The following is a 17,245-nucleotide window of genomic DNA, read 5'->3' on the forward strand; positions in this document are numbered from 1 at the left end:
AGTCAAAACAAAACAAAACAAACCCCAAAAGCCAACCAACTAATAACCAACCAAAAGGAATCTCACATCCTAGTTCAGGACCAATCTTAAGTTTGTTAAAAGTCTTTTCAACCATAAAATGGAGATAGTCATGATTCTTTAAGCACATATTTGATTGTATGCACCATTACATTTAGAGTAATATTCCAGATGTTGATAAACTATAACTTTCAACATTTCTCCCAATTTATAAATATTTTATTTCTCTTTCATCTTCTATTTTTTTTCTTTCAAATCATGCAATAGGCAAAAAAATACCTGACTATAATTGAGGATTTTGAAGACCGATTCTGAAACAAATAGTATCTTCCCTCTGTCACATCCCACAACGAAGAGAAAGCCATCTGCTGCCTAATAGTATATAAAACAATTGTTATATCTTATTTACATATTTTTGAAATTAATTATAACTTTAAGTGCAACTGAATTACACTGTTTTCTCCGAAGATAATAAGATTAACACATAATAAAATGTTAAAGCAGATTTGCGTACGTTTTTACTGTCTCAGCAGTGCTATAAACAAAAAAAATCAGTATCCCATGTCCCAGCTAAATATCTAATTAAAAATATATAATCCAGTGACCTTAAACTATATTGATTTAAAAATAAAACAGCAAAAACAGTTTTTCTGTCTTTTTAAAGGTTCCTATGGGGAAATATTTTTGTTATTGTCTTTATAAGAGAAAGACTAGGCAATTCATTCTTCCTCCTCTTTCTGTTGTAAATCTTTGCAGATTATTAAAAGCTGCCAGGAGTAGTGTGTTTGGAAAAGCCACAGAAGCACAGAAGGCAAAATGCCTGATTTTAATTTTATGACTGCTGACAGGATCTGCTTACAGAAAGGAAAAAAAGTATTTTTTTAAAAAAATAGGTCATTTAAATTCATGTTACTTTTGTAAACTGTCATTCTGCATGTTCTGGAAGACCTTATATGCCAGGATCACAAAACAAAAGCACAACAATGCAACTGTGACTTCATATAAACTTCCAAAGTCTGTACTCTGTGGACCTGCTGAGGTATTTATTGAACTTTTTCCAATCTAGCCTTTTCCATATTTGTTGTATTTCATGGCCCACCAACACCAGTCAACGAAGTCGTTGGGATGACTGGCTGAAGATTATGATAGTTCAACAGATCATCTCAAGAATATCTTATTAGGAAGATCTGACCAAGCTTCCATTACAAACTGAAAGGTGCTTACTGCTTTAGAAAGCAAAGACAGCAATGACGGTCATATGAAAACAAAAATGCATGTAATCCTGGATTTATGACTGTAATTGAGCCTGGAATTATGATTGTAAATTATGCTGGTCATTAAGTGAATCAACACAGTGACAGCCTGATTTTATGACCTTTTTTGCTGAAGTTGTTGAATTAATCACCATAGTCATTATGCAAATCTATTATCCACAATGGCTGTTTTTTGCTGGAAATTGGAGGTAAATGCCGTTTCCAGTAAAAAAAAAATGTAAATCATGGTCACATGACTATCAGATGCTACAAATGGCCAAAAATGTGGGATGGTTGCCAAATGGCCAAAATGCGATCACTTGACTCTTGGTTGGGAGCCTGGCTATCAGAACTTCGAATCGAGCTTGTAGTAGTCCTGGAGAAGTCTATTATAACTTTGAACAGTCACTAAGCAACTGGTCAAGGACTATCTATAAAATACAATCAATGTATTATTAGTGTTAGGCCAATTCAAGGATTCAAAAATGATCTGTGTGTGTTTGTCTGCCTTAACCTTTGAGGATGGCTAATGTGCACTCTACAAAAACCTCTTCAGATGCTCTGCACAGCTGTAATAAAAACCTCCTTTTATGATGAAAAAAAAGTGAACTGTATTAATATTGACATGCTAAAACAAGAGCACTGTAGATTTTCCAGTAAAGTGGGATTCTAACTTCGAAGCCAATAAACCAGCTCAGAGGGAGAATGTTGACAAACATTTTGAAAAAGGTTCCAGAGAGGTGTTTTGGAACTGGGGCAAGTGCAGTGTCTATTCTACTACTCATCAAAGTAGTTAGATGGCTTATTATTGAATAGAAGAGGGAAGGTGTATTAGCATCCAGTTAAGGAGAATATTTGTAGATCAGGTTAAAATGAGGGGTCCTTGGTGCTCTCTGAGCTTGCTTGTTTTCTTGCAGACGTTTCATTACCCAAACTAGGTAACATCATCAGTGCTATTACAGGGTGCCTTTTGCATCCATTATTTGCTCGCCCCACGTTCTTTGAAAACCAACTCTAAGTAATTTGGCCTGACAAGGCAACCAATAAAAAGGGGACCAAGGTTTTTGTTTAGAGCATCCACCTGTTACTTTGAAAGAAACTGCAGTCAGTGTATCTGGTAAAAAAAACAAAAAGCTCTTCTCTTTCATCACCCTTTATGACACATTCATGTAGCTGAAGCTTATACATACCCTAAGAATTAGATGCTTTAATTCATCATCTGAGAGAAAAGTAGGCTTGTAGTTTGCTTCAGTGTATGGATTTGTAGCACCTTAAGGAAAAAGAAAAATATTTTAAGTAAACAATCTTATTGCATTATGTGGAACATGTGTTAAACTCCCATGTATGCAGCTATGCTCAGTAACTTAAAGCAATTTTCAGTACCCTCTGCTTGAAACTCTAAAATAAATTTGACGTTTTTCATAAATCACCAAGCTACATTGTAATATTTTTAGTTTGAAATCAGTGTGTTCAGTAACACCATGATCAACTGTCATATTTATTTAGTACCTTTCAGCAACAGGAAACTACTACTAGCTAATCTGAAACTCAAAGAAAACGGCAGCTAAGAATATTTTCTCAGTCACACACTCTTTAGCTGTCTTCGGGAAAGCCACCATTCTCCCAGTAGATTTTTACAAGAGGGGAAGCTAATGCTGGCCCTCCTGACTGTAGGCTTCCAAGTGTTCCTGAAATCCTCATCCAAGGTGGTTTGATTATTCAAAAGGACTCAAAAAAAAATTCTCGGTACCTAAAACTCATATATGGAATCATTCTATCTACACATTTATTTCAAACTTACCTCGTAAAGTCTTCATGTGCTGAACCGCCATTCTCAGAACAGTAAGTTTATCTAGCTTTCTGGACATAGCATTGCACGTTGGCACTAAAGAAGCCAATTCATCAATAAAGCTGTTCATCTTATCACGACGCCGTTTTTCAATCTGACTGTGAGCCTCTCTAAGCAATCATGAAATAAAAATCATGACATACTCAGTACCCAATGTTATAATTCAGTTCTTATCTGTAGTATTTCCGGGACATGACTATGAATGTTTGGAGTTTTTTTTTATACATAAATATTTAATTTATGGGCTGCCCATAGTGAAAAATAAGCCTTGAATAACTCTGGATTTCCACAGCATTCTCAACTAATCAGGAGCAGATATTATATACTGCAAGATGAACATTAATGAATTCATGGCAAATTGTAATCACCATTATTTTTATAAATCGCACTTTAAACTATGACTTATTTTTCATGGTTAATTCAATTCTTTTTTTTTCAGATTACAAACATTCTTTTAAAACTGCTATCTAATGATTGGACACAATTAAGGGGGCTATCTACAAAACAGATTGCCAATGCAAGCTATTTTAAGAGCTGATGACTGAAGACTGTTGTGCCCAGTAAGTAAATACAAGTATTTTTTCAAATATAGTAATATATTCTTATATTGCCTAAAAATATAAATTAGTACTGATAAATGTAAAATCTTTGTAATTAAAAAAACAAGCATGAAACTCCATTTAGGAATACATCTAAAAAATCTGCATTTATCGCAACTGACAACTATAAAGATTGTTATTACCATACCTTGCATTTTTTATTCTGCCTTGTTGGTCTGTATATTCCAACCTAGTGGAAAGCAAAGTGACAGAAGTTAGATTTGATAGCAGCTCACTATTTATAATGCAGCAGGAGACAGACGGCATCAAATAAAGTGCTACTCAAAGCCTCACTGAATACGTGGCACTAGATGCAATGTCACTGAGGTTATTTCAATTTCAAAAGGATCACTATGTATATTCTCTCACCAACATTACCATTTCTTTCTCATTGGGTATTCTATTAGGATTTGACACTCCGGTACTATTAATCTGGTCCTTTGAACATTCCTAGATTCCCAGAGATCCTAACTATAATCCATATGGAGCAAAACCATCCTTTTATCTCCAGAATAATCAAAACATTATATTTTTGGAAAATTTTTTGAAAAAAAAGCTTTTCCAAAATCCAATCAATTTGTCAACGATGAACCAATAAATACCTTCCATGTTGATCATCCTTATCTGTATCCATGCCTTCGCTATAAAATCAAAAGAAAAGAAAAATCAACATGACACTAAATGAGGTAAAAATTGTAACTTTTTATACCATGTTGGTAAAACAGAAACATTCATATCATTGGAATCAAATGTTATGATACAGTGAATATATAAATTGCATTGGGAAATAAACTGTTGAGATGCCACGGATAGCTTTTTATTCCCAAAGTAGCTAAACCTGCCCATACTGTTTAATTCTCTGATGCATTCTTTTTATTAACTAAAAGAATGGAAAACCACGTTTAGTAGAAGAGATCAATGAAAATCAAATAAATATTAATATTGATGGTTGCCAACAAAAAACAGCAGGGTTATCTCTAGTTTTGGCTCCATTTGGATAGCATCTTTTGTTTTGTAGCAATGCAACGCAATGCAATACTTCTTGCTTCTGCTGCCATCAACAATAATCAGTGTGGATTGTTGTTAAGGATGGTATATACGGTATATGAATCAAAGCAAAGGGGTTTATATTTCCCCTCAAAAAATATAACAATGAGGCATACACTCCATTACTATTTGCAGCAGCACATTCATTTAGCTCAATAGAATTAATGCCTAAACAAACATATAGCATTCATTCAATTAAGAATGAATACTATACGTTCTATATGTGTAGTACTTTCTACTCTCTAATTTGTAAAACTGTGTTTCAACATTTAAGTTTTCCATTGACAGTTCATCTTTAAGAAACAAAAAAATCAAAGTAACCATCTTGGTCCAGTCCAAATGATGAAACAAAACTCAGTAAGCCTTTATATCAAGGTAAAGGTAAAGGTAAAGGTTCCCCCGCACATGCGTGCTAGTCGTTTCGAACTCTAGGGGCCGGTGCTCATCTCTGTTTCAAAGCCCAAGAGCCAGTGCTTGTCCGAGGACGTCTCCGTGGTCATGTGGCTGGCATGACTAGACGCCAATGGCGCACGAAACGCTGTTACCTTCCCATCGTAGTGGTCCCTATTTTTCTACTTGCATTTTTATGTGCTTTCAAACTGCTAGGTTGGCAGAAGCTGGGACGAGTAACAGGCGCTCACTCTGTTACGCGCACTCAGGATTTGACCCACCAAACTGCCGACCTTCTGATCGACAAGCTCAGCGTCCTAACACATTGAGCCACCGCGTCCCTCATCTTTATATCAAAGGCATGGCTAAAAATGGGAAAACTCAGAAAGAAAATGAGAAAGATTCGGGTAGGTTTTCCTGTCCCTACTCCCTCAGTAAGAAGGGAAGACCAAGAAATGGAAATTTTCCCTATTATCTATAGCTTTGGCATGCCTAGTGTGATTTTATATTATTATCAGAACATGAAACCTATTATGTGGTGCATATTGTACTGTATATTGCAGGAAGCAAATAATTTTCATAATTCATGTAAGATTAGCTATTAAATTTTCTAGTCCCAGGGGAAATATACAATATGATTTTTTTTGTTTGAATAATAGGTTCTATATGTGTTTATTTTTCTCTCTTGTCAATATTCAGACACTGGAATGTTAAGCAGCACAAATAACAACTGTAGGTAAAGTTAGCTTTTTGCAGGATCCAATATGGGTCAGTCACCAGGACTAGAGACTTGTCTTCTGAGCTTTTGGACTTGCACTGGTGCCCATCCTCAGAGAACTTCTCTCTCACTAGAATGTGTGCTTTGGTCTATTCTATGGATATTATTTATGTAGTTCTTGGGTGTGTGTGTCTTTTTATTAGTTGAGTGGGGTGTTGATGGGTGTTGATTTATATTTTATCATTTATTATAATAGCCATTTTAATATATTACTGAAATATAAAAAAATGTTTTGAAATGCTGAATTATTTATTCCTTTCAATTCATTAATCCTAACCAACCCCCAAGATTCCAACAACATAAAAATGGTTTTTATAAACCTGTTTCTTTAAAATTCCTTATTAAATTATATTCCCTCCAAACAGTTCAAAGTACGATTTGGAATATGGATTTAAAGACTAACTACAGTATTCAATCTGGTAAAGTCTGCATACCCCCCCCAGTCTAGCCCAAGTGTTAGAAAATTGGGGAGGGGGGGGAAAGAAACCAATATTTTTTTAAAAAAAATCATGACTGTGGAAAACAGAATAGGGATTAAATTGTTGAAAGGAAGTCTAGAACAGAAATGAAATACATACATAAATGTTCTGCCATCAACAGTGTCTATCCACAATAATTTATTAACCTCTTTTTTTAATCCTAAATCTTTAGAAAACTATTCAGAACATAAGAAAAAGAGAAAAACTTATTTTCTAGAGATTTCTTAAGAGATTTATAAAACAAATGTGAATGAAACACTGGAGGTTATATTACAACTTACAGGGATGTGTGTGATCCCCAAATAGCAGGTCCAGCATTTTCTAAACTAGGTAATGATTTAGAAACTATTAGGAGCACAAAGCTAACAATTCAACTGCAACCAACATTTGTTTAAACTGAAACTTTTCCTATCTGTTGTACATGATCCCAAGTATTTGCTTTTTAAAAGCATTGTATCAGGATTTTAAAATTTAGTGCTACTGAATCTATTTCACATTGTTCTTATTTGAGGTACTTTTAAATAGTCAATTCTATAATAAGATTCCCCCACCACACAATTTTATACTTACTCAAAAGAAAACCCATCGAGTCTGAAAAGAGATAAATTGTACATTATACTATTAATAAAAATGTCTATCTGCATACTGTCCATTTAGTTTAATTTCCACTGTTAGCTGAAAAACTGCACTCTGAAGGAAGACATTTATTAAGAAATCCTAGCTGTATTCATATGTACACACACATTATGAAATATATATACGGTACGTTATATTATGTATTATATGTATGTATGTAAAATACTTTATTTTTGCTGCATTTGTTCCAACTGTGAAAACTGTACAACTGGAACAGTGACAATACCTTTAATTTTATTTTTAACTATTTTCAACATTGAAGTTTGGTATAGTGGTTGAGGCATCAGACTAGAAACCAGGAGACTTCTAATCCCATATTAGGCACAAAGCCAGCTAGATGATCTTGAGTTCCATGCCACTTCTTGCCCAGAAAAGCGCAGGGACTTGTCCAGACAATCTCCAAGAATCAGACTTTATAAATAAAGTCTCAGATCATTTTTTTGTTCTTCAATACATTTGAGATTGGGACTTCTTATACAAGGTCTGCAAAGCAAACTACTTATACACGACCGCATATTTACTTTGGTGTACTTTGGATTATTAGATCCATGCTGGCACTTTATACAGGTTGAAGAAGACCTACTAATTTTTGCGGAAAGTAAGGTGCAAATGCCAAAACAGAATGCATTACGAAGCCAAGGCACACCTGAAGCGTGATATGGGTTGGAAACACTTACTGGTAATCGGTAGAACTTCCTTTCCTTTTCCTGTTACAATCCATTCCTGAAGAGTTAAGAGAACTAGAGATCAAATCAGTGGGACCAGGTGACATAAAATCACTGATTGTGGAGGTAATGTCCATCCTTTGGTCAGCCATTGGATTGCCTAGAATTATTAAGAAGGAAACACTGAAGGATTACATCACAAAAAAGACAGTTGTTTGTATAGTTACATAGTTTTTTGTACTCTAATGCTCAGTTGATTTATTATTTCATCCCTTTGCATTACTGTGCATCAAACAGGAAAGCAACGTTCTTCACCTGCTAGAACAAAGTTTCCCAAACCTGGGTAAATTACCCAAAATTGGGTAAAAGCGGTTTTTCTTTGGGTTATGACACACACACCCATTACCCAATAATCACGGGAACATTTAAATTGATTTAAAGTGTTTTAATTACACTGGTTAAAAAGGACTTTTTGACAAGCGGTTTGGGGTAGCATAGGAAAAAAAATGGGGAAATTCTGTGCTAGAACGAACAGTTAAGAAGAAGTCCCATGCTATATCACGCTCCCCTACATGCTCTTGGGGAGCTCACGAACAAGAGATTATTTATGTCCCAAAGGCTCTAACTACGGACATTTGATTATAGCTGCTAATGATAGATCTGTCATTTTTAACACTGTAATGCCAACAGATAGTTGGCTGACCCAGGGGCCATTCATAGTTCATAACTGACCTTGAGAAACACATATATCTCATTTAAGTCAAACTCTCATGCCCTTGGGACAAATGTTGAACACTGATGTACTTTGTAAAAAACAAACAAACAGGTGAACCTGGTAAGAGCTGGTGTTATTCTTTCTATGCAATATTTTAGCTGTCACAAGATATATATTTTTTTGATGTTATTTCTATCATATTATGCGATCCAGGGTGATGTCAAGGTTAAAGGTGCCAGACTAGAAACCCGGTGATTGTGTGTTCTAATCCTGCTTTAGTCATGGAAGCCAGCTGGATGACATTGGGCCATCCCTTTCTCTAACCCTAGGAAGAATCCTAGAAAAGATTTATGAAAAATATTGCCAAGAAAACAGTGTGGATTTGTCTATGGAGTTGCCAAGAGTCAAATCTGACTGAAATATAAAGAAAAGTATTAGTTGATAAACTGAAGCTAGGGTAACAGGATTATGGTATGAATTTACCACAGTTGAAGTAGCGTAACAAGCTCATATTCCTAACAAGTGTGCCTGAAGCTCTTGGAATGCACTGAGTAATTATTTGATGTCTCTAATTAAGAAATAAAAGAAGACAAAACAACAACACTGGATTCGTAAGAGAAAGCAACACAGGGGAAAAAAAATAACTTTTAAACTTCTAAATAAATTTAAAGGGAGAAAAAGTGGGGCAATACAATTAATTTTAATCAGTTTCATCTAATGTCTGAAAAAGAGACATTCTCTTTCTGTGGAAGAAAAGATAGAGCAGTGGTTAAGTTTGTGGTTTTGCTTACCTGTAAGCTTGATCTCTTTAATCCTAGAATCACTCTGCAATCACTGTGCTGTTTTACCGTTGCCAACGGCAAAACAACCCAGTTACCTTAACTGTCCTTTCATTTCCTCCACTCTTGCTCGTCAACACTTTCAAGGTGCCTCTGTGCTAAGAAAACAAATATCATGCTGTCAATTTACTACCACCAAATCACTGGATATAGTCTTTGACCTTTAAAGAAACAAACCAACCAACCAACCAGAATTTCTCTCCATAAATTAAAGCAAGCCGTATGGTCAAAAGTACAACAAGACCTCAATTAAGACTCTCACTTTATATGAGTTTCACAGAACCATGTTAAATTAGAGTTGCTTACATACTGCTTGCTTTTGCTGACTTGACACTATGCTAATAAAATCTACTAACTCACAACTAATCTCTAGCTGGGCACTTTCCACAGCCAGAAAAAGAAAGAAAAGAAAGAGAACGATCATGCTTACAAAACCTATTCATGGAGGAGATTTTGTTCTGCATTACAGAGGAGAGCCTGGGCATAAGAGAACCTTTCTCCACTTTAGGCTGGTATTTGTAGGATCTTTCTGCTGGTATTGGAGTTAGATGAAATCACTCCCTGCATGGAATTAAAGCTGAGGTCTTCCATTAATACAAAGAGGTTTCCTTCTCTATTGCTTCCCACACTTAATCTGCACCAAGGAAAGACTGATCTTCTGAGCAGGCTGCCAAAGGAATTCCCTTCTTCCTGACCATCAAAAATAATCCAAGATACCCAAGTGTTTCGTAAAGTAGATGCATATATTCAAACAATCAGAGATATGCTCATACTTAGTGAGAAGCAACAGGTCCATGACTTTTTTCTTAGAGTGGTTTCAAAAGCTTGTTTTTTTCTCACACTCTAGTGCAGGGGTGTCAAACTCAATTTCATTGAGGGCCGCATCAGCATTGTGGTTGCCCTCAAGGGGCCGGGTGGGTGTGGTCTACTGGGTGGGCGTGGCTAGAGTGTGTATGGCCTACTGGGTGGGCATGGCCAGCTCTACATCGTTCGCATCAAGGGTGCCTATGGGGGCCTGGGCAGGAGTGGGACAGATCTGAGGGTCTCTGGCAGAAGGAGGGTCTCTGGGCCAGGGCCAAGGCAGTGGGGGCCGTTCCCTCACTGTTTCCAGGATGGCTTTGCGGGCCACATGAAACCACTTCGTGGGCCGCATCCGGCCCCCGGGCCTTGTGTTTGACATGTCTGCTCCAGTGTGTTTAGTGTATATGATATGTATGGTGTATCTTAATACCTCATAATCAATCGATATATTTGATTTATATACAAATGAAATGCTGCCTGCAATTCATTTTAATGCAAAACAAAATTGCACAGAGCGTCAGATCAATTTATTTTTGTTATCTTAGATCTGTACAAACATGAGATATCTATATACTTGTATATTTAGTGGATTTATAAGGCCACCCAAATGAAATGTGACTCCACAACAAAAATAAACGATAAACAGAAGATACAAAATCTTTGCTAGGAAATCCCTGTTTTTCTTCCTCCAGTTTTGCTGAGAATGGTTTTAAAAAGATAAAGGCGGGATTACTAAAATTTCCAAATGAAATGTTTCCCATTACTACCTGGGAGGTCGTCTAAATGCCAAAAACACTTACATGAATGATTTTTAGAGATAACCTTGGGCATCAGTTTTAAAGAGATTAACATTCCATGCCTTGCATAATGCATATTTTACAGGCATACACACCCTGGCAGCTCAATAACTTCATATGAATATTGTAAAAAACCCTGCAATGCTAACTAACTGCATTCCATATTTACATACTGATACAAAATCTAAACCACATTCCATTAAAATATGATCTAGCCTTGCTGCCAACACTGTTCTCCACTACTTATACTACATTTTAACAGCAGTTAATTCTAACCCTTCATTAGATTTTATCATATTGGATTTTAAAATAAGTATGATTGCTGTCAAGAAATACAAATTGAGCCTGTAAGCCTGACATTCTTACTTAAGCTTTACCACTTGTTTACTTGATACACCAATACACTAATTATATATACTAAACTGGATCCAAATCTTTTGTTCCAAGAAAGAAAAAAAGGGCTCCAATCTACTTAAGTAAGCCTAACAGAGAAGATCTTTTAATTAATTATTTACAAAGAATGAACAGGAAGAACAATTTATTCCTATTTCCTTTTCTCCTGTAGGACCCTTAAACATATTGTCCTATCAGGTTGCTCAGTACAGGCAGTCATGAGTTAATGACCCCTCATTCGGCACCAGTTAAAAATTATGACAGTACTGAACGAATGGTAGTTACAGCAATTGCAGCATCCCGGTGGTTATGATCAAAATTCATGTTCTTGGCAACCTGCCCACACATAGGACCACAGAGGCACTTCAATTCTCCCCACCTACTTATCTCTCCCTCCCATCTCTGTTCTTTTGGCCGTCCTGCCACTCTGCCATCTTTGCTGGCCCAACTACCCTGCACTCCACTGGCCCTGCTGCTTCTAGCCTAGCAAGAAGGCCCCATGCAATCAGGATAAGGCTTCATGGGAAGAAGGTTAGCAATGGGAGGAAGAAGCCAAGTACAGCTAGGACCGGCACAGCTGGCAGAATCACTGGAGTGTAGGGCAGCAGAGAGTGGAACACACGGCCAGACCTGTAGCAGAGCAAACAAGCTGCATGGCAGCCAAAGGGGCACAGATGGGGGGAGATAGGCAGATGGGAGGAGCTGAAGAGGAGGAGTCTTGAGGTTGGGTGGGATCAAGCCAGAAATGGCTTGGATTGGGATAGGTCCTTGCCTAATCATTGAGTGGCATTCAGTTAATGACACAAACTAGGACTGCTGGGATTGCAGTCATTAAGCAATGTGATCACTTGATGTTTACAAAGACATTACTTAGCGAAAGAAATTCTGGTCCCAATTACTGATGCTAAAAAAGGATTACCTATATACTCTCAAATAGAGTTCATGGGTAGGGCTGGCTGCAGAAAAAAGACTGCATCAATGAAAATTACTCTCCTTCATCCCCACTGTGTAAGAATGTCCAGCAGAGCTTATTCAACTATGGATCATATTTATTATTCAACAGATTTAACTCGAATATCAACTCACATAATCTAATTTTCCCTTAAAAATTCCCTACAAAACTCAAGTATTTATCATGGATCTTAGCTACAATTCCAAGATTTCATATAAATTCTCCCACACACCACATTCTCACAGTTCCAAAGTTCCTTCTTTCCACCGTTGTGCTAAAGCGATGACATACATACATTGAATGACATACATACATTGAATGTATTGAGCTTTGGCCAAAGCTACACCGTAAATGATCAGAGATGTGAATCTTTTTCCCTACAACTCCCAGAATTCCTAGTCATCACTGCAGGGAAAAACTATACCAATATTTAATTATTTTATTGTCACTCAAAGTGAAAACCATATATTTTTCAAAATCCAGTTTCAGGTATAATCTTTAAAAGTCTTCTTTCCGTAATTTGTAACTCAATAAATTGTTCATAATCTCTGCTGTGATTTATTTTAAATGAGGAGGCAACAGCTGTCCGTTTTATTGTACTGTAATGAGTTGAGATGCTGTGAATAGATTTACTCCTCTTGTTTATTGAAGCACTATAAAAATACTCTGAAAATGAGGCAGCATTTGCCTGCTGTAACAGACTGCAAAAACACCATTAACTTTCTTCATGTTGTGACCAAACCTTGTTGCCAAGATACTTCCAAGGACATTCTCACACAAGAACACTGCTATTCTCTCCTCACTGCTTCATCTTAAATGTTACAGTTTTTGAGAGAGAAATAGATAAATAAAGGGCCAAGACACATATATGCTGTCTTCCTCCTCCTCCCTTCCTCACATAGAAGGCAGCCAGTGGCTTGATTTGGGGCTTCTCTTTAGAGACTGCCTCTTTTCACAGAATCATGCAGCAAATCAGATCATAAGCACCAGAAGCATCAAAACCGGAGCCGCCCAGGGTTCAATTCAAAACGGGCAGCTATATAAGCGTTTTAAATAAATAAAATAAACATCCCACTGAGCAAATCAAGGTCAGAACCACAACCATGAAAAGCCTGCCAAGACCCCTTCTAACAGGCAACGTTGAAATGACCTCTCCTCCTGCCTACGAGAACATTCATTATCGGCATCCAACAAGACCAAATTCTCAAGCCCACTAACCACGAAAACAGTATTTGTTAAATACTGTACCAGCGATAGTCTGCAGGACAAGGAATTCAGCAGCAATGAAAAATATATGCAGGGTTTCACTGTACACACTGACACGAAGATGAAAAGCTGCACATACTGTATACAATATGGGTTTTTGTTTTCAATGCGCTTGAAAGTATTGCCTAAGTTGAAAATTGTTAAGAAAAAAAATTTCTGGGTCAGAGCAAAGGTTCAGAGACCAGATACATGATGGACTATCATATATCATATCGTAAAGGTAGTTCTTGCATAACCACAGTAATTGGGACTAAAATTTCTGTCGCTAAGTGATATGGTCATCAAGCATGGAGTCACATTACCATTTCGCTTAGTGACAGCAATCCTGGCAGTCCCTGTTGCCATCAACTTTAAGTGAAAATTGTGGAACGTTAACCAAAGACTTCGCTGTGACTTGCAACTTCCTGCTATCTTCCCAAAAGCAAAAGCAATGGGGAAACAGCTGGAAGATTAAGCCCTGGGCAGCACCTGAGTGTGTTGCAGCACAATGCAAGTGTATAGAGGCTAGGGAGGGGATGCTACTGTGCAAGGATTTATTTTATTTTATTTTTATTTTATTAGACTTATATACCGCCCTTCTCCCGTAGGACTCAGGGCGGTTCACAAGGTTTTTTAAAAACAATACAGCAAATTACAAAAATTAAAAACAATTAAAATGATTACATTAACCTTGAAATAAAAACCTCAATTAAAATACAATTAAAACCCCAGTTAATACTCTCAGTCCAGGCCAGAAAGCTCAAAGAGCCAGGTCTTCAGGTCCCGGCGGAATGAGCGAAGGTCATTACGAAGATCACTACTAGATCCTTGTAATCTCCTTGGGGAGAAAAAAGCAGCAGGAACAATTTGCAACTTTTCTTCTGGCTTTCTCATTGACTTTGCTTGTGGGAAGCTGGCTGGGAACGTTGCAAATGATGATCACATGATTCCAGGATGTTGCAACCATCGTGTGGGTGCCAGTTGCCAAGCACCCGGACTGCAATCACATGACTGTGAGGGAGGTATGACGGATAGAATTCAAGGACTCATCATAGGTACCACTCATTCAGCACCATCGCAATGGTTATCACTTGAGGACTACCTGAATAGGAAAGAGCAAGTAGGACTGAAAGATAATAAGTCTCTCCTACTAATTTCCAATTTACTATTGAAATGGGTAGCCAGAAATCTTCACAGAATCAAAGGCTTTTGTCAAAATGAGAGCAGCAGCAACCCTTGCAATGTAAGCTTCATCCCTCCTAGATATGTGTACAACATTATGAATCAGATACAAAAAAGGCAGAATATTTGCATTGTGATAACAAGATGCCATTTTTGTTACTTAGGCCCCCTCCTAGCTTCTGTATATAGCATATGGCCACCATGAATAACAGCTATCCCACTACTATTGTTTAGGGAAATACTATATAAACAGACTGCTATTATTTTCACTTCAAACCTGTTTTTGAAACTTGATTCCCCCCGCCCCCAATATAGATGTTTTTAAAACAATTCAATCCAAAGGAAAGACACGAAGCAGAATGGAAAGAAATACGCTCTTCCACAGTGAGAGTAAAACCCTGACAAATCACTGGAGCAAGCATGTATACGGCGAGAAACCATTATGTAATTTCCACATTCTTTGAAAAAATACCCATATCATATAGAAACTTTGAAGAAAAATTATATTATGATTTACATATACAAACCGAGCCATAGATGGTAGATTGATGGATGCAAGAAAAACATTTGGAAGAAAATTAGTAAATGTCAACTTTATTTTAACATTTTTCCTACATTAAATCCAACACATATCTAGGTATTTAAAATTTTTCGAGAAGGTAAAATTATTGAAGTATCCAAAGTAAGAAAGATAAAAAGAATGAAAAGAGAAATAAAAACATATAGTTATGCCAGCCACCTTTCTATTGGATAATTATCATCTTATTCTTTTCCTCATCCCCTTTGGCCCTTTTTAATCCCCAAATCCAAAACCCATCAATTTAGTCTTTTTTTTCTTTAAACAAAATCCCCATATAGGGTTTCCAGATATTCAAAAAAGCCTTTATCTTTTTTCCCCCTGACCAAACTGGTCAGCTTCTCCATTTCTGCAGGTTTAGTTAACTTTATAATCCTCCACTGTAGACATTTCATTACTTTTCTATCTTTTGTCATACATTATTTAGAATATTTTGAATTTTATTAATTATATTTCAACACGTAAGAATTGTCATTAGTTTTTTTTACTTAAAATATTTTACTGATATTCCTGACTCTTCATGTTGTGCTTCATTCTGGTTATCTTTATTTCTTTGTGCAGCAGTACAGAATTATGGACTCAGTTGAGCCCATGCTCAGAAACTCAGTCGAGAAGGGAAGAACACAAACTCCTACATTCAGTCCAAATTTGGAAGAATAAAAATATCTGAAGCAGACAATAGTGTTTATTTAGTGGCCAAGTAAGATTACATGCTCTATTAATCCCAAAAGAAGACAAGTTTTGAATTTAAGACAATCCTCTCTCCAAAGGAAAATTAAAGGTTAAAAATATATACAAAAATCCTGTGTACTGTCTAGTTTTACTTGTTTGTCATCTAAAACTACCAATCTCCACCGAAACCAATTCTGGAATCCCCCAACCCCCAAATAATGGATAGACAGATGATGGATAGATGACTGATTGATAGACAGACATGCTCAGTAACAAGTCCATGGACTGGACCACAGTATATATTCTGGTAAATATGCAATGCAATGGGAATAGCTGTTTAGCCCAGTTTTCTCCAGATAATTGGTAAGAACTGAGGGAGAGATTTTGTAGCACTGAGCTGTTTCTGTTTTCAACAAGGAAACAAGTTTTTGCAGACTTCTGTGCTAGACTGCAACACAAGAAACTTTTGTATGCTTAATCTGTAGTAAGTTTGATTTAGTAAGTCTTACTCCAATTTTAGGGACTCTTATTCTAAGGTAAATATGTTTAACACTTCTAATTCAGTTCAGACAATGTGTTAAACTTATTTTTTTTCTCCTTTTCCTTTTGAGAGAAAGAACCACAGCAGCTTTTCTCTCTTCTTCTATCTGGATTTCAGCTCTTTATTTGCATCTTCCACCCATTCTCCGGTTTTCAACCACATTTTCCAGCAGAAGTAGGAAAACAGCCCTTCTCCCAATTTACAAAACTGGGGAAATCTCCATCTTCCCTGTGGGGATATACAATGGTTCAGCATTATCCCAATGTTAGATTTTCAAATACTGTTGAATTATAGTAGTTGTGTTCGCTAGGAAAGAATTGTTCTGTGAATAAACTGGGAATGACAGATTAAGTCCTCTATATTCAAAGATATTTTCATCAAGGGCATTCCTCCAATGGCCAATACTCTTCAACTAATAGACTTAACTGTAACTGAAACCCTTCAGAATATTCTGACTCCTTGTCACATTTAATTGGAAACAAAATACTGGCACATTAAACACTGGTATGTTAAAACTATATACCATACTTTGGGAAAGATATCAACAAGTCTAAATGCATGTCGGTGTGGTCAAAGGACACAATCATGAAATTTATGCAAGGCAGGAAGTCTATACTCATCTTCATTTCAGAATAACCAAATTATGATCCTAGCCCATGCTTATATCAAAATGCCAAGCCATTATTATTTAATGTTCAGTTCTACATGTACTTTCATAGTTATAGTGCAGAACTGCACAATGATTTGGATGATTTGTTTTCATTCTACCTTACCTACACAAACTCAATACTGAAGTTGGTAGGATAATTGCTGTTGC

At 36.6% G+C, this 17,245-nt stretch overlaps 1 protein-coding gene and 1 long non-coding RNA gene across 7 annotated transcripts in view; one reads left to right on the top strand and one right to left on the bottom strand.

Moving 5' to 3' along the window:
• BMAL1 (basic helix-loop-helix ARNT like 1) overlaps positions 1-17,245 on the bottom strand; it is a 52,158-nt gene that overhangs the window by 21,809 nt on the left and 13,104 nt on the right. For 3 of the 4 annotated variants that reach the window (XR_014492982.1, XM_083366855.1, XM_083366853.1), the window contains exons 2-9: positions 9,221-9,361; positions 7,727-7,874; positions 6,984-7,004; positions 4,322-4,360; positions 3,868-3,909; positions 3,073-3,230; positions 2,462-2,541; positions 298-390 (exon numbers count right to left, since the gene is read on the bottom strand). Coding sequence is in view for 3 of the 4 variants with exons in the window: in XM_083366855.1 (XP_083222981.1) it covers positions 298-390; positions 2,462-2,541; positions 3,073-3,230; positions 3,868-3,909; positions 4,322-4,360; positions 6,984-7,004; positions 7,727-7,866 (573 nt within the window). In the remaining variant the exon portion in view is untranslated. Of the gene's footprint in view, positions 1-297; positions 391-2,461; positions 2,542-3,072; positions 3,231-3,867; positions 3,910-4,321; positions 4,361-6,983; positions 7,005-7,726; positions 7,875-9,220; positions 9,367-17,245 lie in introns of all 4 variants that reach the window. The other variant, XM_083366854.1, reaches the window with a different exon arrangement.
• On the top strand, positions 286-15,955 carry LOC310642968. 3 transcript variants are annotated; one of them, XR_014492995.1, is made up of 4 exons: positions 286-396; positions 775-1,234; positions 3,560-3,680; positions 15,777-15,955. It is a non-coding gene; the product is annotated as an uncharacterized lncRNA (long non-coding RNA). The 3 variants fall into 3 exon arrangements; XR_014492996.1 differs by lacking the exon at positions 286-396 and having other exon boundaries at positions 425-1,234; XR_014492997.1 differs by lacking the exon at positions 286-396 and having other exon boundaries at positions 1,224-1,290.

This window comes from Vipera ursinii, assembly GCF_947247035.1.
Source record: "Vipera ursinii genome assembly, chromosome: 1".
Lineage (NCBI taxonomy): Eukaryota > Metazoa > Chordata > Lepidosauria > Squamata > Viperidae > Vipera > Vipera ursinii.